At 46.5% G+C, this 23,415-nt stretch overlaps 1 protein-coding gene across 3 annotated transcripts in view; it reads left to right on the top strand.

Annotated features, from left to right (window-relative positions):
* The window catches only part of rasa3 (RAS p21 protein activator 3), a 51,940-nt gene that overhangs the window by 6,646 nt on the left and 21,879 nt on the right, over positions 1-23,415 (top strand). For all 3 annotated transcript variants that reach the window (XM_018758680.2, XM_018758670.2, XM_018758660.2), the window contains exons 2-3: positions 13,991-14,108; positions 16,638-16,741. In XM_018758680.2, coding sequence (XP_018614196.1) covers positions 14,032-14,108; positions 16,638-16,741 — 181 coding nt within the window. In that variant the 5' untranslated portion in view covers positions 13,991-14,031. The remainder of the gene's footprint in view (positions 1-13,990; positions 14,109-16,637; positions 16,742-23,415) is intronic.

The raw sequence follows: 23,415 nt of genomic DNA, 5'->3' as shown, positions 1-23,415 counted from the left end.
TTCTTATTTGTGCGCCATAATTAAACCCTGAGAAGCAGTTGAGGTTTGAGTTGACGGCGTGCCTCAGCAGACGTGTCGGTGAAAAAGGTTTTTCAGAGTTTACGGTACAAGCACTAGATATTGGCAATAATTTAGTGCCCTTCAAGGCAAGCATTTCATTCTTCCACAGAGAAGGTGTTTATTTGTGGTGTTTTGTCTTTAGCATGTGGTTAATGGGTGTTGAAGTGTCACACACGTCACGCTGGATGGTGCTCAGGCCTGTATCACAAACTTGCAGGGAAGTTACGTGTGTCTGTGGGTCAGTGCGGTTAAAGTTGTAGCGTTGTAACATCATCTCACGCTTATCAACCACAGATGTTGAAATAATTGCATATTATATAGTGAACCTGTATATTGTACTGTTTATTATTCTATACCGTACACAGATTATTCTAAATTTTAAAGTTATCGCATTGCCTCGTTATTCCGAAAACGCTGTTGTTCACGCAAAGAATATTATTGCGCTTTAACGCTAATAGGATATTTTATACTTCAACAGCAGTCATACGTGCAGTATTGTAAACAAATGTAATATTGTCCGTACATTTATTCATTTGGCAGATGCTTTTCTCCAAAGCAACATACATCTCATAGAAGATACAATGTGTTCATTACATTAGGAGAAAGAGAGACATAGTTGCAGACGTGCGATTCTTAAGTACAGTTAGTTTCTTTCACCATATGAACCAATATCCATCACACGAGTATATACACTTATATACGTTGCACAAACATACCCATTACTCTAGTAACCTCTACGAAGAATATGAATAATTTGTATAAACATATAATTTATTAATGAAATGCAGAAATTATTTCCATCTTTCCAGTTTAGTCCTGTTGTTTTTTGAGTTTAACATAACCACTGAGCCTCTGTTCTTTAGAGCATCGTCTGTTCCTACCGATGTCTGCCTTGTCGCCTCTTTTGTGTCCTTGTGCTGAAGATTTTAGCACTTGGCTGAGTGGCTTTTCAGGAGAAAACTTTTTCCATTTTCCTCTCCAGCACGCATTCCTTTAAAACCGTACTTAACAACCATACTGCAATGGCCTGAATAGGTGATGGGTGAGTGTGAAACAAAAGGGATCCAATTTAAAGCACTATATCTTTTTTTTCACACATCCTCCCAGTTGCAGTCAGAGCCAACTATTGAATTCCTGTGTGTACCGCGTACCCTTCGAAGCGCCCGTGCCAGCTCACGGGGTACCGACACACACACCTCCCGTATGAACTGCCTGCTTCCTTTTCATTCTGCGGCCTGCGGATTTCATGGTGCAACTTAACGCTCTTAAACCTAAAGCTCAGTCTGTCCCGACTCCAGGCCCACAGGCGGCTGTTAACTAGATGTTGCAGCGAGGGGTGCAGGAGCGAGAACCCCAGTCGTCTCACCCACCTAAAGGAACGGGGGCCAATTTGCATTCCCTGGGCGTCGCCACTACAGATGGTTAGTGTGGCAGGGCAGGGATTTAAAGCTCAATCTCCGCCATAGGGCACATGGCAATTTACCGTCACGCCGCTAGATTGGCATTTAAAGCATTGTTTCTGTAGAGACTGGAGATTTGTTTCAATTTCCCCTATACTGTACTGACAAAACGGGCCGAGTTGTTTAGATGAGTTTTACGCAGGCTGTAATGTTCAGTTGCCAGAAGACACGAAACCACGCGGAACCTGTAGTCTGCGGTTTTGCAGTTGGTGCTGTTTTCATGTGCCTCTAATTTTGTCCTTGTGGAAGGCCTTAGAGCTGGGTCCTGGCCTAAGGCTCAGCATGCGGCTGGATCGCTGTGTCACGGGGACCCCTCGGTATGTGGCTGCATTGTGTTGAACAAGGGTTCGATGGAGCCCGGTAGAGCCCATCCGAGTAGCTGCGACCTCTGTGCAGCCTGATGCCTGGTCTGTGTTTTTGAGTGTTCTTCAGAGTTACCCTTAAGGACCGCGTGCTTTAGGGAAGCTACGTTGGGATCTGGGGGCGGGGGGGTGTTTGGGCCTGCAGGCCTGAAACGCAGGAAACTTGAGACGGCCTCTACAAACTTCCTGATTGGCTGGATGGACTACAAAGACATTTGTCTTTATTTTCCTGCTCAGCAACAGACTAATTCAAACCAGCTCGTTCAATTTTATGTAGGATTTATACAAGTACACACGTTGCTTCTTCTACTTTCCCGTCTATAAATACTGTTCCATTTAATACCGGATTTTCATTTAAGTTAAAGGAAGAAGGGGGGCATTGAGAGAGCTTGCTGTGTCAACAGTGAGCAGAAGGAAGTTCATCTGTGACTCTGTGCACAGTGACTGAATTCCTCCCGTTTCTGCTCTTATTTGGCATGAAATAAAAGCTCGCTCAGTCATATTACTGTTTATTACTCCAGTACCCCTTAAGCCAGTCATGTAAGAACCGTGTTTTCGGTTTTGACTTCCCGCGGTGATGTTGGACTAGCCTGACCCCAACGCGTACGGTACAAATGAAACGTGTGAGTGCACCCGTGTAACCTGGGCGGTATGTGTACGGGACAGATTGGAAAGAGGTGTGAAAGCAAAGCAGCTCTCTGGGGACTGCTGCAGGAGAGCTGGGAGGACAAATCCGCTGGTTTCCTGCTCAAACCTGTTAACCGGATACCCTAGTTTCCAACGTGTGTACTCAAACTTTTGACTGGAGCTGCAGCTTCAAAGATCAGAGTATCCTAGTCCTGCATGTTCACGTACAGTCAACAGGTCCACGGCCCGCTCAGCCTACAAATATATGAGTTGAAACCATGACTCTTAGGTTGTTACCCCTAAAAAACACCAACGGTGGTCTTCTGCCTCTCAGGATCACGGCTGCTTTCTCTTTCCTTGTAGGGATGGCAGAAGGCAGAATCCACCCACATTCGTGGTCCTGGTTGCTGCAGTGCTGGGCGTTCTTGTTGGGCCTCTTATTGTGCCTCTGGAGACAGACCCTGAATGTGGAAATCGCAGCAAAATTGCGGAACTGAACATATTTATCAGACAACTTGATATATTTTCGTGATCAGCTGTCATGTTAAACGTATTATAGACTTATGTTGTACCCGTTATTGGCATTTACATTTATTCATTTAGCATGTGCTTTTCTCCAAAGCGACCTCCGGTGAACTCTGTGTAGTGTTATGAGCCCACACACCTTATTCACCAAGGTGACTTACACTGCTAGATACACTACTTACAGTGGGTCACTCATCCATGTCTTTGAACTGTGGGAGGAAACCAGAGCACCGAGAGGTCACCCACACAACCTCCACACAAACTGAGCGGGGATTGAACCCGCATCCTCTCGCCCCACCCAGGTGCTGTGCCGCGGTGCCACCCTGTTTTTGCACCTTTTTATAGATGAAGTAAATACAAGTGCGGAATGTGAAAAGACATCGTTGAAAAATTTGAACGTCTCGATCGAGAGTGTTGTTGGTTCCGGGTAAATTGTCACTAAATCAAGTGATGGATACAGAGGACAGTTGAAGTTTTATGGTCTAGTGCTAAGGACTGGGTAATGCACATTTGATGGCGTGTGTTGCTCAACATTTCTTCTTGAAACGAGTTTTTACAGGATGCACTATAGCCTCCCGAATTTTAGTCAGTTCTGCGGTCCCGCATGACCTTGAATTACCAGTATTGTTTGCCTTCCCCCTTCTGACTCTCCCACAGCCCGAACGGCGTTCCACCACTAGCGCCCTGACAGGTCTACGGATTCTCCGGAGTAAACCTACTGTCTCTTGTTAAATCTGCTGACTGTCTTCGCGCTTGGACTCTCGCAAGTCGTCCAGTTCCCTCCAGTGACACCGGCCCCCTGACCCTTTCCCCACTGACACTCCCGCTGATGTGCTCTCCTTTTCACCTTGTTCCAACCGAGCTCGCGCGTCCCATTCAAACCTGTTAATGGCGAAGGCATGCCGCACGTAACGCTTCTTAGGACGCTATCAGGTTAACACATCTGACATACCTAGATGCCTGATTTAATCTGCCAGAAAAAGGGTTCGGAGCGCGTGCGTCTCCTGCAGTATTTCTCAGCGGTGACTTTAAAAGCAATCATAAGCAGTTCGCTTGTATGGGGACTTGTTGCACGGTGGGTGTAAGCTGGGTGGGAGGTAAGTGAAGGCGTGGTAATTAATTAGGAACGCTTTCATTAATGATAGGCACGAGGAGCCGGTTGTTCACGTGCCCTCCCATCCCCCACTTCTGAGCAGGACCGTGGCTGTGAATCATATGATTCCCCAAGCTGGTGAAGCGCACATCCTAGATCGGTGCTGACGAGGGGGAAGACAACCGAGCACCCATCTCGTGTTCACTGTAGCGCTGGCAATGCGCGGACGCACCGGTGAGGTCGGGACTCGGCGCCCCTTTGGGTCGGCTTTGGCCTTCGCCGTTGGCCGACGTTCCTCCGCAAAGGCGCCCGGCAGGATAAGTGTCCTGGGGAAGTCTCGCGTTGCAGATTGTTCCAGACGGTGACGAAAATGAAGCGCTCTTCACGCGTTCTGCGTTCTTTCTGTGTTTGGTCGATGGGCTCCCTCTCCCTCGCTCTGCTGCTCCGAAGCATTTAAACTTCACATCTTGAATGGGCCTGGAATTCCTTTCTCGCTACCTCATTTCCTGTTGCCGCTCCGCAATTTTCAAATTTAAGTTGCTTTATTGGCATGGCGGAGGAAAGATTTGTTTTGCTGGAAGTGTTTACAGGCCTTGCAAAGAGAAGGCAGAAAATAGATTGCGATGATCGGGCAAAAATATATAGGCGTATAAAAAAAAACACAGCTATTAGACGCAGACAGCTGGGATTAAGAGGATTAAAACGTTTCGATCTGCAACATCCCGTTTTTGTTCCGTTTGCTTTACGTGTGTTCCAAATGTTGCATCTCCGTTGCAAAATGTTACAGAAATGAAAAACGGGAGATATTAAAAACCGCATGTTCATATTTTCATGTGTACTTACAGCATGCGGGGGATGTCTGCACGCAGTGTGATGAAACTGCCCTGGAGGAGAGGCTACGAAGAAAGCCAAAATCCATAGCAGGACAGAGTTATAGCAAAATACACTCGTAATTATTATATTACAGGACACCGGAATGATTAATATTCAAATTGGGAAGTTAAATGAGCGTAGGGATCTCCGAAGCCCAGTTAAAGTGGATGAGCGTTTGCAGGCGACCTGGAAATGGGTTCAGCGTTGTGGCGGCATGGTGTCAAGGCCCTTTGCCGCCGTCGGAGTGAAAGCTGCAAAGTTGAGATGAGGAACCTTTTCCGCTTCAAATTTTGGCAGTCCTGGAATTTTGGGTATGAGGAGCTGGGATTCCTGCTCTGTTCAGAGGAAACAGCATTTTATTGTCCCTATTTGAATATTAATTATGAATGAATTTTGCCCTGATTCTGCTTTGCTTGCGAAGTCGGGTGTCTTTTGCGAGATGGTTTCTGTGAGCACTTCTGCATCCAGGGACTCTTGCGGGTGCTCACACGAGTCTCTGTAGTCATACAGTGCAGTGTGGTGCCCTACATGTCCATCTTTAGCCATACTTTCTTTTGGAAGTGATTTTATGGCAACCAGATTTTTTTTATTCCTTCAATCAGTCGTATGGCTGCACTTTCAATTTATGACATCTTTCCTCCTGCATTTCTGATGTGAACTTTAGGCTTTAATGATACCATTTACACAGTAAGTATGAATTCCTTGGGCCGATCGTAAGACATTCAGTCTTTGGGGAGCACCAGAGACATGAAGTACTGGTGGGAAACCCAGATTTTTCTTCTGTGAAATTTTCGTTTTGGCCGTGTATTCGTGTTTGGTATCTGCATTGACAGCACCTAGACTTAGTTCTGACAGTCCGAAAGAGAACCCTTCCGCTTTTATCCATTTATTTTCTAATAATTTTATTTTCTGCCTGCATTCCAGTAATTATATTTTTGCTCCACATTTTAGTGTTCTTAATTAATAGAGGAGCATTGAGACGTAAAACCATCCTTGCAGTCTCTCGCACACTTGATTTTGATCCTCTCAAGGTGACACGTTCCCCTCCGTCTCACTGCCAATCACAGCTTACATCCTCTGTGTTTCTACCTCATCTTTATCCTCCAGAGGACTAATCTTTTGTGAAGTTTCTTGGCAGCATCTTCGTGTTTGCTCTCTCCATTAACAGCACAAAGGCTTGCTTCTGACAGTCCTACAGAGAGCCCCTTCTCTTTCAGCCATCTATGAAACGAGCAGAATTAATTTAATATTATTTATAACACCTTTTCCCCAATGCTCTCATTGAAAACAATCTGGAATTTAACCCATTCGTACACTTTGACGTTTTACTGGAGCAGTTTTGGTTGAGTTTGTGGGGGGCCTGGTGGCGCAGTGGGTTGGACCGCGTCCTGCTCTCCGCTGGGTCTGGGGTTCGAGTCCCGCTTAGAGTGCCTTGTGATGGACTGGCGTCCCGTCCCGGGTGTGTCTCCTCCCCCTCCGGCCTTACGCCCTGAGTTGCCGGGTTAGGCTCCGGTTCCCCGTGACCCCGTATGGGACAAGCGGTTCAGACAGTGTGTGTGTGTGTGTGTGTGTGTGTGTGTGTGTGAAAGTTTTGCTTGAGTTTGTACTCTGACCTTCAGGATAAAAGCCGGTGTCCTTAACCACCATGTGAGGTGCTGCTCTCCTGTATGAAAAATGGTTTAATACGTATAATGGACACAAGTAACGCGATGATGTTTAGGTGTTTAAAACTCTGAAGTTATATGTCACATCTTTGACTGATTTCATAACTTTTGCTGTTGTAGCGTTTGTTCCGGGGGAAATTTGTTTTCAGAGGGAAATGTCATTTTATTATTGCTAAAAACATAATGGGACTAGTTTGAAAACACAGCTGATGGGGTTTTTTTTCTGTCCGTACAAGCTCAAGAGGAAAAGTGTATTACTGGAGAAGTGAAAGTGTCTGTCATGCCAGAGGCCCGAATAGTTCAGTGTTTTGTATGTTTTTTTTTTTTTTTTTTATCAATATTTCCTCATGCTTGTTTATCAGTATTTCCTGAGGTTAAAAAACCGACTATGGCTACGCAAAATGCACTGCTAACTATAAAATGGGCAGTGTTGAGTTTTTTTGCATCAAGTTTCATATATAGATGTGAATTCAGGTTGCTTTTTTTTTTTTTTCCAAATTTTATTTTTTGTGGACCAAGGGTGACCCGCATTCCAGTAATGATATTTTTCTTGCACATTTTAGCGTTCATAATGAATATAGGAGCACTGAGACGTAAAAACCACCCTTGCGGTCTCTCGCGCACTTATTTTGATCCCCTCAAGGTGACACGCTCCCCTCCGTCTCACTGCCAATCACAGCTTACTTCCTCTGTGTTTCTACCTCATCTTTATCCTCCGGAGGACTATTGGCCTAATTTCCTTTCCGTGATTACATTTTGCCGCCCACGCAGAGAGCCGCCTCATAAATAGGAGTCCTTCACCCGGCGCGTGCATCTGTGCGTGCGCACACGCGCGTGGGGTTCGGAGGCTGCTGGAGGCAAAGGCAGTTGCATAGAAACACGGGGAACATGTCCTTGATTTTTTTTTTTTTTTTTTTAACGGTTGTTTATGTCCTCCCCCAATTGTTTTAACCTCAAAATTCGGTACATCTAAATTGGGAGCACTGGGTGTTATATGTTAGGTTTATTATTTCTAAATGACGAGCAAAAGGCAAAGAAGCACCTTTGCATTTTTTAACTAGGAAAAAAAATGGAATCCCTTCCAAATCTTATTTGTAGCCTTCCTTCTTCTGAAATGATAGGGGGTGGAAAGGAGAGGGCAGAATATTGTTTCTGGTGTTTATAGATAAACTTTGGCTTGAGGCTGCTGTTTGGGCTCCACATCACTCATGCTGTCACGTCTATCTTACATCCAAATAACTCTCTGCCTCTGTCTTTCGTGGACTCGTGTTTTACACACACGTGCCTCCTGCGCTCATACCTCTTACACAGAAATGTCTCGTCTACACCCTTTTAGCATATAACTGGTTGCGTTCAGGCAAAGAGCGAGGAAATAAAATGTTTCCAGTCTGTCGGACACATCCTCGCACGTACCTGTCTGACGTATCCTTCTGTCGCACGTATTGACACCTGAGTCCCTGGAGGCTCCGAGAGTCCCGTGCAGGGCGGGCAGTGACATTAACTTAAGGAGAACTGACATTGGTATGTGTGCCCTTGGTGTGTGGCCCCAGCAGCGATTTTGTTGGGTAAGGGGAGTCAGCGCTTATACCTTTCTGACTAATGAGAAAAAAAAAAAAAAAAAACTATTTTTGCTTTGTGAAGCGAAAGAGAAGAAACGTATGACTCAGGCAGCCCCCAGGATGGAGAGAGTTAGGAAGTGAGAGAGAAACAGAAAGACAGAGAGACCTTTATACCAACGGTGTTAAAATGATTATAAAGTAGCGTATTTATAATTTGCTTTAACCGTTCTTTCAACGGATTGTGTCTGGTGCCGTTATATATTATTTTCTCCACTGACAGAGACACAATTTTATCCGTCGATAATTGGCGATAATTGTTTTTTTTAGCATACGTAGGTAGCACTTCGGCTGTGTAAATACACACAGGCTATACGTACTGTATGTTGAATACTTGAGTTTTTTGAAACGATGGAAGTTCTGTTTGAACTGTGTTCCCAGCTTTTTCTCAATCGCGAAATTTGCGAAAAAGTACGCGCTGTGTGATGTCATTTCTGGGACTGACAAAATGTCCACAGTTCTGCGTTTCCTCGTCTCCGTCCACGGAGCGCAACAGCTCAGCCGGCATCACACGCACGGGCGCTCGGAGGCAGACGGACGCGCTAGTAATACACCGGAGCTCTCTGCCGCTTTGGAAGTGGACGGTCCTCCGCTAACAACTGGCTTCCTGTTCTGTTAACTGCCCAACACCCCTCAAAACAGGAAGGTGCTCTCTGTATATCTGTTACCGTGGTGACGGGAAGCTATTCCCACAGGTCACAGTGCTCTCCGAGGACGGCACCGGAGGGGGCCGGGAGCGCTAAAGATGTCAGACAGTCATCCCGTGTCCAATTCTGATGCGCTGAGTAAGAACTCCAGGGCTGCCCATCGCCGGTCTGGAGATGAACTGGAGATGAGCTGTCTGTCCAAGACTTTCTTTCGGATGACATTTTGGATAACGTTTGTGCGATGCCAGGCAGGTCAAATCATCGAAGGATGAAGAAGCGGTCGATGCTTTCAGGTGTCACCGTGGTGCAAATAATGATACGTGACCCTGTGTACCTGCGATACTGCGGGACGCTAATTCATTTTTCTTCAGCAAACGTCATAATATTTGCCGTTTTCCGTTTAACGTTTTCCAAATGCTGAAATTTGGATTTTTCACGCTCAGTAACTTGTCTACCGTAACGGTGTCCCTAACGCGATCGTTGCTAATTAACCGATTTAGCCCGATACGCTCATTTAACTCCATGCACGTCATACAGCTACGCGTAGGGATTATTTATTTGAAGGTTTTCGTGGCACTTTGTACAAATCCTTTCAGAGTTGGGTGCACTTTGAGGTGCTTTGTGTTATTCTTTGGTAAATGTTGCCATTTTGGGTAACTGTTTTACCAGTCGTTTCTGATTTAGCGTATACATTTTTCAGGCTAATTATCTTTCCCGCCAAATTTTTGTTTACTTTTGAAAGAATGTAATTTTGCGCACTATCTCGTTACTTTTGCTCGTCGTGCCCGTCTCCGAGTCTTCGTCGCTTATTGTTTTAGTGACGTGACGGCAGAAAGAGGGGGAAAACAGATGCCAGAGATCAAAGGTTGCACTTCCTGTTTTGGTGTTTCTCTATAGTGCGAAGATGCAAATGTTCCCAGAGGGTATTTGCACACACAGTTGTGTCTATGCGACATCTTTTGGTTACTGTTTGGCGTTATTGTCTTTAGAATGCTGCTTAGAAACTTCGTGTGGTTACGAGAGTTGCTTGGTGACCTCTCGTGTGGCCTTCAGAGGAAAATTCCCGTCGCCGAGGGGGAACGAACATTCTCCCTCCAGCAAACCTTTACAGCAGCTCTACGTCACTTTGGCCAGGAACCGTCCTATGCTTCCGCAGGCTTTCGGCTCAAGCGGGGGTGCGGTGGCGCATTGGGTCGGACCGGGTCCTGCTCTCCGGTGGGTCTGGGGTTCGAGTCCCTCTAGGGGTGCCTTGCGGAGGACTGGCGTCCCGTCCCGGGTGTGTCCCCTCCCCCTCCGGCCTTACGCCCCGAGTTGCCGGGTTAGGCTCCGGTTCCCCGCGACCCCATATGGGACAAGCGGCCCAGAAAGTGGGGTGAGCTTTCGGCTCATAGCGTGACATAGACATAAACAGCGCTTTTGTACACTGTCTTTGAAGTGGAGGCAGTTTGTCTTTTTGTGTGCTTTCGTTGTGTGAGTTGGAGACGGATGCTCTGTTGTACGACCCAATAACGCGTGTCACTAGACCTCCTGATGTTGGTTACATTATTAAATTATACCGTGTGCTTTCGAAAAGGAACGGGACAGGGAGAGTCAATTGAATCGCCGGGTTGGTTTTGGTTCGGTACGCAAGAGGGACAAGATAAGTAAATTACCGCTACAGTTGCGTTCTGATGTGGATGCGATGTGTTGTTCGTTTAATTCGGAAGAGTGGGTGGAGATCATGAGTTACGACACACTTCCTGAGCTCTGCGCCGTGACCTTGTTCGAGGACCCTCCGAATGTTCTGTCACATGACCTTGAATGTCACAAACCCTTGCGTCGCTTGGTGAAACCCTGACAGTTTCAGACCCGACCAAGTTTTCTTCTTTGTTTCAATAAGCGACACAGTCCCTGGATGAATGTGGGTATTTTGGTCGGCGCACACTCGCGCTGTATTTCACATTGCGCTTGAGCGTGTGTATATTCTGCGCAGTCGTGCCATATCTGTTTTTTCCATGGCTGTGTTTTGGGAAGTTTGTGACCCGTGATGAGAAGAGGCTTATTAATTGTCATAATTGTTTCCGACATTCATTTTCCAACAGATTTTCAATGACGGGCGCGTAGTCAACCGTCTGAAGCGCTCAGGTAGAGAAGATCCATTGTTCCAGCATTCAGCTTCATGCAGCAGTTTTATACATGGATGGCAGCGGCCACAGAGATCGGAAGAGAAATCGGACGATCGCTTGTGCCGTTAATGAAACAAGCGCTGCAAAAATGGAGTCACTAGGACCCGTGAAGGTTTTGTTCACTGAGTTTTATATATGGATGTCACGTTGAGCTCAATAGAGGAAACTTGTCTTTATGCTGGATCTTCCGAGAAGACCCCTATTGTCAGTGTCGGGGAATAAGTGTCAGTGTTCCTCGCTTGTTTCTGGCAGCAAATGGTGAAAGTTGAACAGAGAGGGAGGAAGAAAGATGGCAACGGAGTGGAGGCGGTGTGAGAGTGTCGGACACGGCCACCGGTTCGATTCCCATTAGTGGCCCTGCTGTAGTGCCCACGAGCCTGGTACTTTGCTGAATTCAAATATCCAGCGGAGTGAATGAGTTAAATTTTTAAGTAGCTTTGTATGAGAAGTTCAGCTGCCATGAGCGCCGACAGCCACCGCAACGTTAATAGCAATAAAATGAATAAGAGTAAGAAGAAAACAGAAGAAGAGGAAAGAAGAAAAGTAAAATAAGCAGAGACAGAAATAGGAAAGGGGAGGGGCACGGTACACACTGATTGTGAGAATGAAACATGCCACTCTTCAGGACCGTCATTTCCACTGTGAAACAGCACAGGAAACGAATGATGTCAAACGTGGTTAACTTACAGTATCGCAGAACAAAATTGGTATCGGCTACTTTGCTGATACGTCACGAAGTAACTGTGGCTTTTTCTTTTTTTTTTTAAAAACATTCCTGTTTTGGGCTTCAGTGGGTTTCGGCTCCTCTCCTTTCTTCGTACGTCCTGACCGGGGCCGGCAGAACTGTATACCTCTTCCGAGTGACTCCCACTGCCGTCTCGGTCACCGGCAGTGACACACTGCAATGACGTGTAACCTAGAGTCCAGGCCACAGAAGAGTCCGCTGCCAGCTTGGCCATCTCGACTACAAAAACATTCAGGACTCCCATGGCGACTGGCATTGCCCTTGATTGTGGGTTTGTGTGTGTGTGTGTGTGTGTGTGTGGGTTTGTGTGTGTGTGTGCGCGTGTGTGCGTGCGTGCGTGCGTGTGCGCTCGTATAGAGCAACATGAGAAGGATGTTTTTGGTGTCGAGGAGACCTCTCGGGAAGTGTTTGCAGTACCCCCGGCTGGTGTTTTGGTGTCAATATTTTGAGTGTGAAGCAGAGCGGTTCTTAAGCGACGGGATGAGGGTGATTCCGGTCGGGTGGGGCGGGGGGGGGAGTGTTGACACACAGAAGAGGATGAGGGTGAGATGGAGAGCTGAGAGCTGTAATCTTCCACTCATTCGGAGGAAACTCTCACCTTGACCGGTCGAATGCTGATCGAGCACGTTCTCCTCCCCGCGATCCTCCCTCACCAGTGTTCGGGCCCGGCGTATCCCTGCCGGTCCCGTGTCGCGCCTGTCTCACCGAGACGAACGCCAGCCCTACGTCTTGCTCGCGCTCATTTGCGTTGCTTACAAGGAGGTGATCCTCTCAAACAGGCAGAAACCTAGCCGAAGAATGTGCGCAGACAGACTATCTTCTTCCAAGCACAACAACAAACAACAGAAAGTGGGTCAATGCCTGTTTGAAGAATCCCTGGCGGAATGGGACTAGCTGAGAGAGGCGTCGTATCGCCTCGGAGATCTGAGCTTCGGGGATGAGTCAGAATTCAGGGGGATTTAGGTGCAATAATTGTAGTGGATGACAAAAGAGTGAGGATGCTGCAGAAGGGGTTTGCGAGGATTGGAGGAGGATGAGGAGGAGCGGGGCTGGGAAGCGTTGGAACCGTGTGAATGTAAACTGTGTAAAGAGGTGCGAGGTGTGTAGCTGTCCTTAGGGGAGCGAAGGAGCGAGGGAGCGCTTGGAGCGTGACGTGCATCTGGAGGATGAAAGCGATGCAGGTGCTGCAGAGCAGGGTTTCCCAGTGCCGCTCGCAGCAGCAAACTGCACGCGCTGGTGATCATTCCAGCTCTGCTCCTAATTAATCACCTTTGAATGGGCTGTTGATTGAATTAATCGCACAATTGAAATCAGATTAAATCGGTGAGCGTTGTACTGGGAATGGAAAAGATGCAGGGGTTCCGTGTGAGGACGGGAGAGGAGAGATGCTGCACAGAAGGAGGGGAAAGTAAATAGTTTGATTGTTAAGTGCGGGAAGCTTGGCAGGAGTATTCTTGTGTCTCTTGATGCGGATACGTCTGTCTGTCTGTGGGAACTGGCGTGTGTGTGGGCTTAGGCGTGTGTGTGTATCCATGAGGGTCAGTGGTGACAGCGTGTGTGCGTGTGCGTGTGAGGATTTGTGCGGACATGGGAATGTGTGTTTAATATCAGTGTAACGTGGGGATGCGTGTGCGTGTAGGCGTGTTTTTGCATGTGCCATCAGGGAGCCGGTTTCCGTGGTTTTATGGCAGATTGTCTCTCGACCTCGGTGGAAGTTCCGGTGTTATTTGTTGGTGTCACCTGCCAGCGATCGCTAACAGAGGGAGGCATGCGTACCTGCTGTCTTCTCACATCCTGTTTATCTGTGCTGGCAGGTGGATGGTCCACATTTTTGCGCGAGGGAGTGTCACAGACTAAATTCCAGAACATAGAGGCCACGACACCAGATCTGCATCTGTATCAGCAGACTCCGCCCCCCATTCAAACGCACCCATACGCACACCAACACATCCGCTCGCAGTCAAATCAGCATGAGCAGGAACAGCACGCTCATAAAACACTGACCCTGTTTGTGTTGTTTTTCTCGACGCAATCCCGTCACTGCAGCATCACCTTAGCGCCTTTACGATTGTCCATAAGTTCAGCTCTGTTCCTCTTGCTCACGTACTGCCCTTTGCTCTTTAAACCCCCTACCCTTACCCCTTCCTGTGCAGGTGAGGCGAAAAACATCCCTCCCTATCCTGGACCCAACAAGATGAGAGACTGTTACTGTACTGTCAACCTGGACCAGGAGGAGGTGTTCAGGACCAAGATCGTAGAGAAGTCATTGTGGTGAGTCCCCCACCATGTCTTCCTATCCGAATGGAGCGCTAAAAGGGGAGTCTCCAGTTTGACGACCATTCCAACGTCAGTCTGAGCGCTGCTTTCAACCATCTGTCCCTGGGAACGGGGCCAGTGCCGTTCTCTGAGAAATAAAGTCAAGGTACAAAGAATCTCCAAAGAAAATAAATACTGATAGCGCTTATATTAATAGGTGCGGGTCTTCCTGGGAAGAAATCGATGCTGAGTTCTTACCATAACATCCAAAGTCCCTCTTTTCACATGACACCCTCCACGGTTTGTTCCTCCATGGCGATGGTTTTGTCACCTCTTTTCCCTCCCACCGCACCTTCTGCACCTGGCAACACTTAGCTCACACCTACTCCTCCAGGTACTCCAGTGCATCTGGAGGGGGTTCAGAGCATTAAAATAGAGAGCGGAAGCCAACAGGAGAAGAACTTGGTGAAACCAGTATGCCCGTGAGAAACCAGCGGGCAAACGTTCTGCTTTGGGTGTAACGTGTGTCACAGCAGTGCGGTGCAGACGAACCTCTGACGTTTTAAGGGTCTCCGGGCAGAACTTGCTTTCCTGTTTTGGAAATTTTGCCAAGATTTGACATGTAAGTCAAAATTCCAATGTGATCGTTATTCGTTCATATTGAGCTGACGATACCTTTGTCCAAAGCAACTTACAATGCAAGATACACTATAAATAAGCAGTTATTCACCTTTCTGCTCAACAGAGCAATGTAACGCGCACTCCCATATGCACACACTATGGGCAATCCGGAATCGCCAGTTCACTGTAAACACACATCATTGGACTGAGTAGGAAATCCACATGAATATGGGGAGACTATGCAAAATCCACACAGACTGAGCAGTAATCGAACCCTCGTTCAGACCCACAGTGCAAGGGCTACGAGGCACCAGCACTGCCCTCTCTCTCCCGCTGTGCCACCAGTCAAATTAATGTCTGACAGTATAAAAATGAACATTGTGGGGCCACAGCAGTAGTTATATGAATTTCAGCGTTCAATATATCTAATCAGAATTCGTACTCAGAAATGTCAAATTCTCAAATTTAAAAAGTATCGGGAGCTTTGATACAATTTTACACTTTTTAAGGCTGTATCATACAGAAGTCTATTTGTCATCGTCACAAGATATGAATTATTTTGTTAGGCCGAAATTTGCATCTCTGCATGTGACTCATTTAGTCTTGCATTAGAATCTAGAATCATCTGCGTCCAAGCCTCTCCTTCTGTCGATGTTATGCACTCATCGTCCTTTCCTCTGAGGTGTACGTCACTTTGGAGAAAAGCGACTGCCAAATGAGTAAACGTTCATATAAATGTAAATGCGTTAAAACTCCTCAAAATTACGCTTCTTGTGAAAGCATTCGGGACCCGTGATACAAACCGAGATCCCTGGGCTTCTCATTCATTTGCATCGCGGTGTTGTTTTCGTGGAGCCGGATGCACATACCATTGGAGAGCGTTTGCCGTAGAGAGAGGCAGAGGCTGTGAGCAGCAGACGCGGTGAATCAGAAATTCCGCAACACTGAGACAGCGAGAGACTAAAACGGTGACGTTCCGAAAAGCAGACACACCTACACAATGGAACATGAGAACACGGGCGCCGGACTCGCCGAACATAGGAGCCGGGCCCGAGCTGCTGGACGTGTACAGAAACTAAGAAATGAATAAGTGAGAAAGCCCATATGCAGCTAGAGTAACGTGCAGTGATGTATACCGGTTTCTACGGTGGCGTGAGACAAATTGACTGTACTCATGAATCGCGCGTCTGCGTCCAGATCTCTCATCCTGTTGGCGTAAAGCACTCGCTCTGTTTTCCTCTGAGATGTACGTCGCTTTGGAGAAAAGCGTCTGCTAAATGTAAGGGGCTTACAGCAGGCGTAAACCGTTTCCAGGTTTTCACATCTTTCACATGGATCTGTGTCATCTGGTGTTTTTTTTTTTTTTTTTCCCCCAGTACAAGTTCTGCAGACCTTTTTCCTTGTACATGTCAGTTGCGTTAAACAAAGATCACTTAAAAATATATTACAAGGGACCCCTTTTTTCCATTAACGTAACATCTTTAGCTCTTTCATAGTCGTGGTTTAAATGTATTTTTTTCCTTTCACATTTTGTTTTTCGTTTTATATTTAATTAGTAATTAGAATTTTGTGTATGATGGCTGGTGCTCATTTAACTAATATGTGTAGTGTGGGCAGTTAATACACCGGTTTGCTCCATTTATGGGTTTTCTTCATTTGACAGCACTGAACTTCTCATTAATGTACACTGTAAGGCACAGAATCCAAAATATATTACTTTAAAGCGACTTTCCAAAGTGGCTAAGGGATCAAGTGGGCCCGGCTGTTGTACCTTTGTGAAGCTACTTGCACTGCATGGTTGAGGTTGAAATATCCATGCATCGTATACAGTAAATGAGTGTAAACTTCATTTACGTTAGATAAAAGCAGGAGGCTTAGCAGCAAAGTAGTAATTTTAATCTCCCCTGCGTGTCCTTCTTACAGCCCCTTCTATGGCGAAGACTTTTACTGTGAAATTCCCCGGAGTTTCCGCCACCTCTCCTTCTACATCTTCGACAGGGACGTCTTCAGGAGGGACTCCAGCATTGGTGAGGACAGCAGAGATTTACATTTACATTTACATTTACACTTACTCATTTAGCAGACGCTTTTCTCCAAAGCGACGCACGTCTCATAGAAAATACAATGTGTGCACCACATCAACAGAAAGAGAGACTCGGCTGCAGACGTGTGATTCTAAAGTTAATTAAAAGTTAACAGTTAATTTATTACTTTCCACCGTATGAACCAATGACATGATGACACATGACACAGAGACACAAAGTTTTAATAAGCAAAACTTGAAACGCAGAGGTGATGCAGAGATGACACACTGACTGTTTCACTGGATGTCACTTCGACTGAACCCAGATGTCTCCCGTATGATGGGCTGCTGCTCTGTGCAAAGCGCCCTCCGGTGCTTGGCTGAGCCAGGGGGCTGGGGGCTGTTGTTCCTGTGCACAGAGGAAGAAAGAGACTGTTGGCGAAAGTGGAAAAGGTTGGGTGGCATGGTGGTGCAGCGAGTAGAGCTGCTGTCTCACCGCACCTGGGTGGTGCGAGAGAACATGGGTTCGATCCCTGCTCAGTCTGTGCGGACTTTGCATGTTCTCCCTGTGTCTGTGTGGGTTTCCTCCGGGTGCTCTGGTTTCCTCCCAAAGACATGCTGTTCAGGTTCCCCATAGTGTGTGAGTGACCGAGAGAGTGCGTTCCACTAATTTATGGATGAGTGACCCATTGTAAGTAGTGTATCTAGCAGTGTAAGTCACCACGGTGAATAAGGTGTGGGCTAGTTACACTATATAGTATCCGTTGTAAGTCGCTTTGGACAAAAGCATCTGCTGAGTGAATAAATGTAAATGTAAAAGGTGGTCTGACAAGCAAAGTGACTGTATTGATTAATGATGATGTAAAAACTCAGCCACTGTTAATTAGATGTGTCCCACAAATATAAACACCTGTGCCAAAATGATTATTTTCCTCAGAATAGTGCTTTTTTAAGTTTTCCCAGGTAAACATTTTAGTTAGAAAAACGGTGTGTAAATTGATTTATGTGCCGCATTGATACCATTTTATTAAATAAGGCTACTTAGAGCACTAAAATAAGCGAACCCTAAACATCTCCTGTTCAGCATTTCCCTTTTTTGTTCAGTTCGAGCCGAACCTTTTCCAGGCGCCCCGTTTCCCTCAAGGCCATCGTTAAACTCCTTGTCTCCTGGCGTGTGGTCCAGCCATATGCTTGATAATGGGGTTAGCGTGCGCCCAGTGTTCTGTGATATGGTCCACGTCGGTGTTGGCTTTGCTCTCTAATGTCATCTAAGGTTAATGATTACATCCAAGGTCAGTGTTGACTATACTGGTACTTTCGCAGTATTTTCTTGTTGACAGCTGTACTGCTTTCTGCTGCAGGACGCTCTCTGTATAGCCTTATGGGTCCTGTAGTTGGATTATTTCGTATTTTCTTTAGCAAGGCGCGTGTGACATATGGACTGTGTGTGTATGGTGAAAGTGCGATCGCCAGTCAGTGTGAGCGGGCGGCCCGAGTGGTGTTGTGCACGTGCATGTGGGCTTGAAGATGGGTGTGTGCAACACAAGGAACTGGCATCTACCGCAACAGCAGATGTTGCATCCTCCTGTTTTCCACGCTCCCTCTCCCTCCCCTTTCCACCCTCCTCCCCAAATAAACATTCAAATGGTGATTCGGAGGAGCTTCAGTGGCATAAACAACATTTTTGCTCATTAAAACAGTCATTTCCAAGTATGAACCGAACATGAAATTCACAGATTCAAAAATGACCTGGATATGAATTGCTTCAGTAAGTATGCAGCTCTCTGAATACGGGGGCCTTATCGGATAAGCCATTAAAATGGTTCGATGGATGGATAAGTGTTGAGCTAAGCTGCCTAACTCACTCCAGCTAAAAACATATGGAAACAAGCTATATATGTACGAATTCTTTTCCAGCAAAGGTTTGGCGATGGTTTGACTTCCTCATACAGTTCTGCCAAGTGCCACATGTGATTTTAATGTATCCTCACTTTGGCTTGCCCGGGCCCTCATGTGCAGAAGTATAAATTTCACAGCAGACATCTGCTTTCTTCCGCTCGTCCCCTTCCGCCGTCACTCTCTTGCGTAGTGACCGTAACACTTTTCATTCACATTACATCTTTTGAACCTCTTTGACAAGCGTATGAACTACCATAGAAGCGTGCAAATAATTTAACAATAGGAACGGCCACATCCTCGCAGTTTAAAAAATGTAGCTGTTTTGGACTTCCAGTAAGTTCGTGCCTGCCTTGGATATCCGATCAATGAACTCAAGACGGTTTTTCGTAAAAAGAATGTTAACTTTTTGTCTCGGTTCCCCATGCTCTCTAATGCAATTCTTGCTTGATGCATTTATTTAATCTTCCTCTGTTTTTCAACATTTTTTTTTTTGTCCAAAGAGCCCAGTTCATATTTTTTAAAGAATGTGTACCGCAACTTGGATTTTACGCACTTTAAAATACTTCAACTGTTGCCGTCGAGTTTCCTCTAACTGGAATGAAATCCTGAAGGATCCGGAGCGGTGATCTTGTGTAGACTTTTCTGTGCTGCTCACTGTTTTTTGTACCATAATGTACCATCATCTTAGTAGTTTTTTTTTCTAACTTCCGCTCTTACACAGCACAGGCCTTTTTTGGAGCAAATATCAGTTTCAGATATCCGTTTATTTAAAGCTTAGTATTTCAAAGTCATCATCATTTTTTGAATAAAAGCCACTATACTTCTTTTAAAAAAAAAAAAAAAGCATGTGGCAACTCAGTTTGTTCAATGCCTCACTGTCTGACAAAACAGAAGTTGGAACTCTGTTAGATATGCCGTTGTAAGAGAAATATTCAGCAGTTGTCACACATCAGCAATGGCATCCCAACAAGGGTGTGTCCTGCCTTACACCCTGTGATGCTGGGATAGGCTTTGGACCATGGTGACCCTGCATTGAACAAGTGCTTACTTGCAAAGAATGGAGGAATGGATTTGTAACAAAGAGACTGTGAAGCAGCAGAACTTCTGTGAGTCTTTCCTTAATAAATGGCGCAGTGCACGATAGCGCCCTGTTACTACGGTACAGTATATGTCCCATGTACGTTTCGTTCCAAGGTGGATTTTAAATGATCCATTTTCATTATGAGAGGTTAGGTCAAGAAATATCCGTAATAATGCATAATGTAATGTAACTGCAGGCATAATGTAAGAACTTTTTTAAAACAGCATTGCTGATGTTTTTTGACTTATCCTCATATTTAAGAAGTTTTGTGAAGAGAATTAGACTTTTCTAAAGTGCGTCAGGTTTTGTGTTATTCGCTGGTGTGAATATAGAAGCGACCTGCTTCTCCTGCCCACTGCCTCTAACCCTAAGCCACTTGGTAGCGGGGCTTTAGTGTGATCATCTCAGAGGCTCACGTTTTGGTGGCAGATCCGGTGCTCAAGCAGGGCCTGCTCCTGCTTTGTTTCTCTACTGTCTTGGAGATATCGAGCAGGAGGGTTAGCCTGTCACCACACACACACACACACACACACACACACACCATCTGAAACCGCTTGTCCCATGCAGGGTCACGGGGAGCCAGAGCCTAACCCGGCAACACAGGGCATAAGGCTGGAAGGGGAGGGGACACACCCGGGACAGGATGCCAGTCCATCACAAGGCACCCCAAGCAGGACTCGAACCCCAGACCCACCAGAGAGCAGGCACAGGCCAAACCCACTGTGCCACCGTGCCCCCCCCCCAACACCATACAGCTTTTGTTATTTTGTTTTTGTTTTTCAATAGCTTTTTTCACCTATTCTGATTTGTGGGCACTTAGCAGGATGGCTCGTTTCAACTGTTCATCGGTTATCTATCTCATCATCACCTTTAGTCAACTTCAGTGGTTTTGTGGTTTGTCAACTTAAGAAACACATGGTGCAAGGGGATTTTTTTTCAAGAAGCCCTTGTGTTTGCAGCTATTTATATTGCAACCAGAATCGTAGCACTGCACTTGGACATCTATTGTTCAGTGCTGCCGTCTAAATAGCATTCTGCGCTTGTTCTGGAAGGAGCCGTTTCAGTATTTATAACGTGCATGGTTATCGTGCTTCTTCATCTCGCAGCTTAAGGGCCTTCAAGTAGCTTACTTTTCTAGGCATTTTCAAGGACCAAAAAGTATTAATGCAACAATACTTAAATCGTGAATAACATAAACAGCTCTCTGTACATGCCATGTGCGAAGATGACTGTCAAAGCTGTTCAGTCCTGTTCAACTTATTGCTGCTTTCTGTATGGTAGTGAAACAGTGAAATATGTTTGGCATGAAACGTTGCTTCAAAGGTCAGTTTTGATTTCTGGCTGTTCAAATAGCCAGCTGATGAAGAAGTGCTCAGTGGGGGGGGCCTGGTTGCATGTGCCATGTTTGCCTTTCTGCATGCAGATTATTTCATTATATGAAATGTAGCTCATAATTGTTCCACAGTACAGTGACACCGTGCATTGTAATTGCTGTTTATGTTTTTAGTGCCAGTATTCATTATGGTCTTTCATCTTGCCAGTTTCAACTGAAATGATACTGGGCAGGATTTGATCAAGTCTAGAACGTAAGCATTTGCCTGTGGGTGCTTATGGTCTTGCACATAAGCTGGTCAGGAGTTACGCACCAACAATAAATGCATTTGTGTTGTACACGTGGTCCTAATTAATAGTACACACACCCTACCTGTAACGCGAGAATAGGATCATGCGGAAAAAGAGGCTACATTCTGACAGTTTATTTCTTTGTGTTACATTTCTGAGAATTATAACACTTGGATTATAAATTGTTTGTAAAAAACACATTATCTCAAAATGACCCTTTTGAAGGAGTTTTTCACACGATGTGGATAAAATGTGCATTACATTTACATATTTAGCAGACGCTTTTCTCCAAAGCGGCTTCCAATGAACTCTATGTAGTGTTGTGAGCCCACACACCTTATTCACCGCAGTGACTTACACTGCTGGATACACTACTTACAAGGGGTCACTCATCCATACATCAGTGGAACACACTCTCTTTGTCACTCACACGCTATGGGGGAACCTGAACAGCATGTCTTTTGGAGTGTGGGAGGAAACCAGAGCACCCAGAGCAAACCCATGGGGATCGAACCCACGTCCTCTCACACCACCCAGGTGCTGTGAGGAAGCAGCGCACTCACTGTGCCACCATGCCACATTATTCATTGCTGGTTTGCAAGTGCTTGTACAAATGCCAAGGGCTGCCCTGACAGAGTCGGTTAAATTGCAGTCATAACTGTACCTACATGAAGAACAGCCGAGGTCCAGACCTCTGTATTTTTATTTACTTTTTACATTGCATCACTCACCTCATCAGCAGTTTCAGTACCGCTGCGCATTACAATAAGCTTCAACCCGCTTGGAAAAACGGAGCCCATTAAAAATTGGACCGTTGGTACGGCCTCGACATGAAGCAGCCCGTCTGCGCTGAGAGGAACTGAATGGGAAAAGGCAGGGGCTGCTGACTGTTCCAGCACCTGTAACTTATTAATGTGAAGTGATGAAAACCACTGGCCTGCACGGTGCCATGTGATGCCTTTAACAAGCTCAGTTTAAGACCCCCCCCACCCCACCCCACACCCCTTTTTTTCATATTGTTTTGTTGAGCTTAATTCATTAGCAAGAGCTCTGCAGTTTAAATTCTTCTGCTGTTTTGCAGGTCGGGCTCCGGGTTTGGTGGAGCGATGAACAGTTTGCAGAGTCTCTCTCGTTTCTTTTCGCCCCGTTTTCCGTCCTCGTCCCGCCACCTTTTTCGTTCCGTATCGGGCTTAGTCATCGGTTGCCGGCTGTTTTGTTTTCACGGTCCAGGTCGCGCGGTGCTGTGCGGGAGAGCTAGCGTTCGTCGGGTCGCAGGGGCGGCCGCGTCTCCCGCTGCTGGCAACCCTAATCCTGCAGGTGGCTGACAGGTGTGTGGGAGGCGCTAGCGCTGCGGCCGGCCCGGGAGCCGCGGCCAACCGAAAGAGCGATGCCAGCCTTTTCCTGCCACGACGGATCTCCCGTGTCCCAACCGCCAGATGACGGAGCTCTGACTCAAACCCCGCGATCCGAGCTTAAGGACTTAACCTGCCTTCGGAAACAAAGTGCCATCGGTGGTTGAGCCAAAGGAAGCATTGTTTTGGCAGCATTCTCAATGCACGTTTTGCGGCCTGTAACTGAGAGCATTTACGAAGAAGGATGTGAGGATCGAAACTTAGTTGCGAGAGCGTGGACTCGGTGACGGTGACTTCAGTTACAGTGAGTTTTATTGCAGCGAAAGCCTTAAAGCGTGTGGGGAGTAATGTCCTTCAGTGATTGTCATTAGTGGTCTCGCCTAGTGAGGGAGAACCCTGCTGAGCCGTGGTCACTCCTTCCTAAGGGCGTACGGGCCGAAGGCGCTGCTTCTCACAGTCGCATTTTCTCAGGTCTTGTTTTGTGTCTCGGTTCTGGATCTTTCCACACAAATGTCTGCTCCGCTGTGCAGCCGTGTCCAGCTAAAACTCAACAAGTCGACATGTTTCTCTTGCCAATTATGTGTCTCCCTCAGCGTTTCTCCTCTTTGTGCTGTGTATGACACACACACGCTGGCTGAAACCGCTCACCACGAGCGGGGTCGCGGTGAGCCGGAGCCTAACCCAGCAACACAGGATGCAGGGCTGGAGGGGGAGGGAACACAC

The sequence above is a fragment of the Scleropages formosus genome, chromosome 12 (genome assembly GCF_900964775.1).
Source record: "Scleropages formosus chromosome 12, fSclFor1.1, whole genome shotgun sequence".
NCBI lineage: Eukaryota > Metazoa > Chordata > Actinopteri > Osteoglossiformes > Osteoglossidae > Scleropages > Scleropages formosus.
The sequence above is the reverse complement of the archived record's forward strand: the minus strand, read 5'-3'. Positions and strand labels throughout refer to the sequence as shown.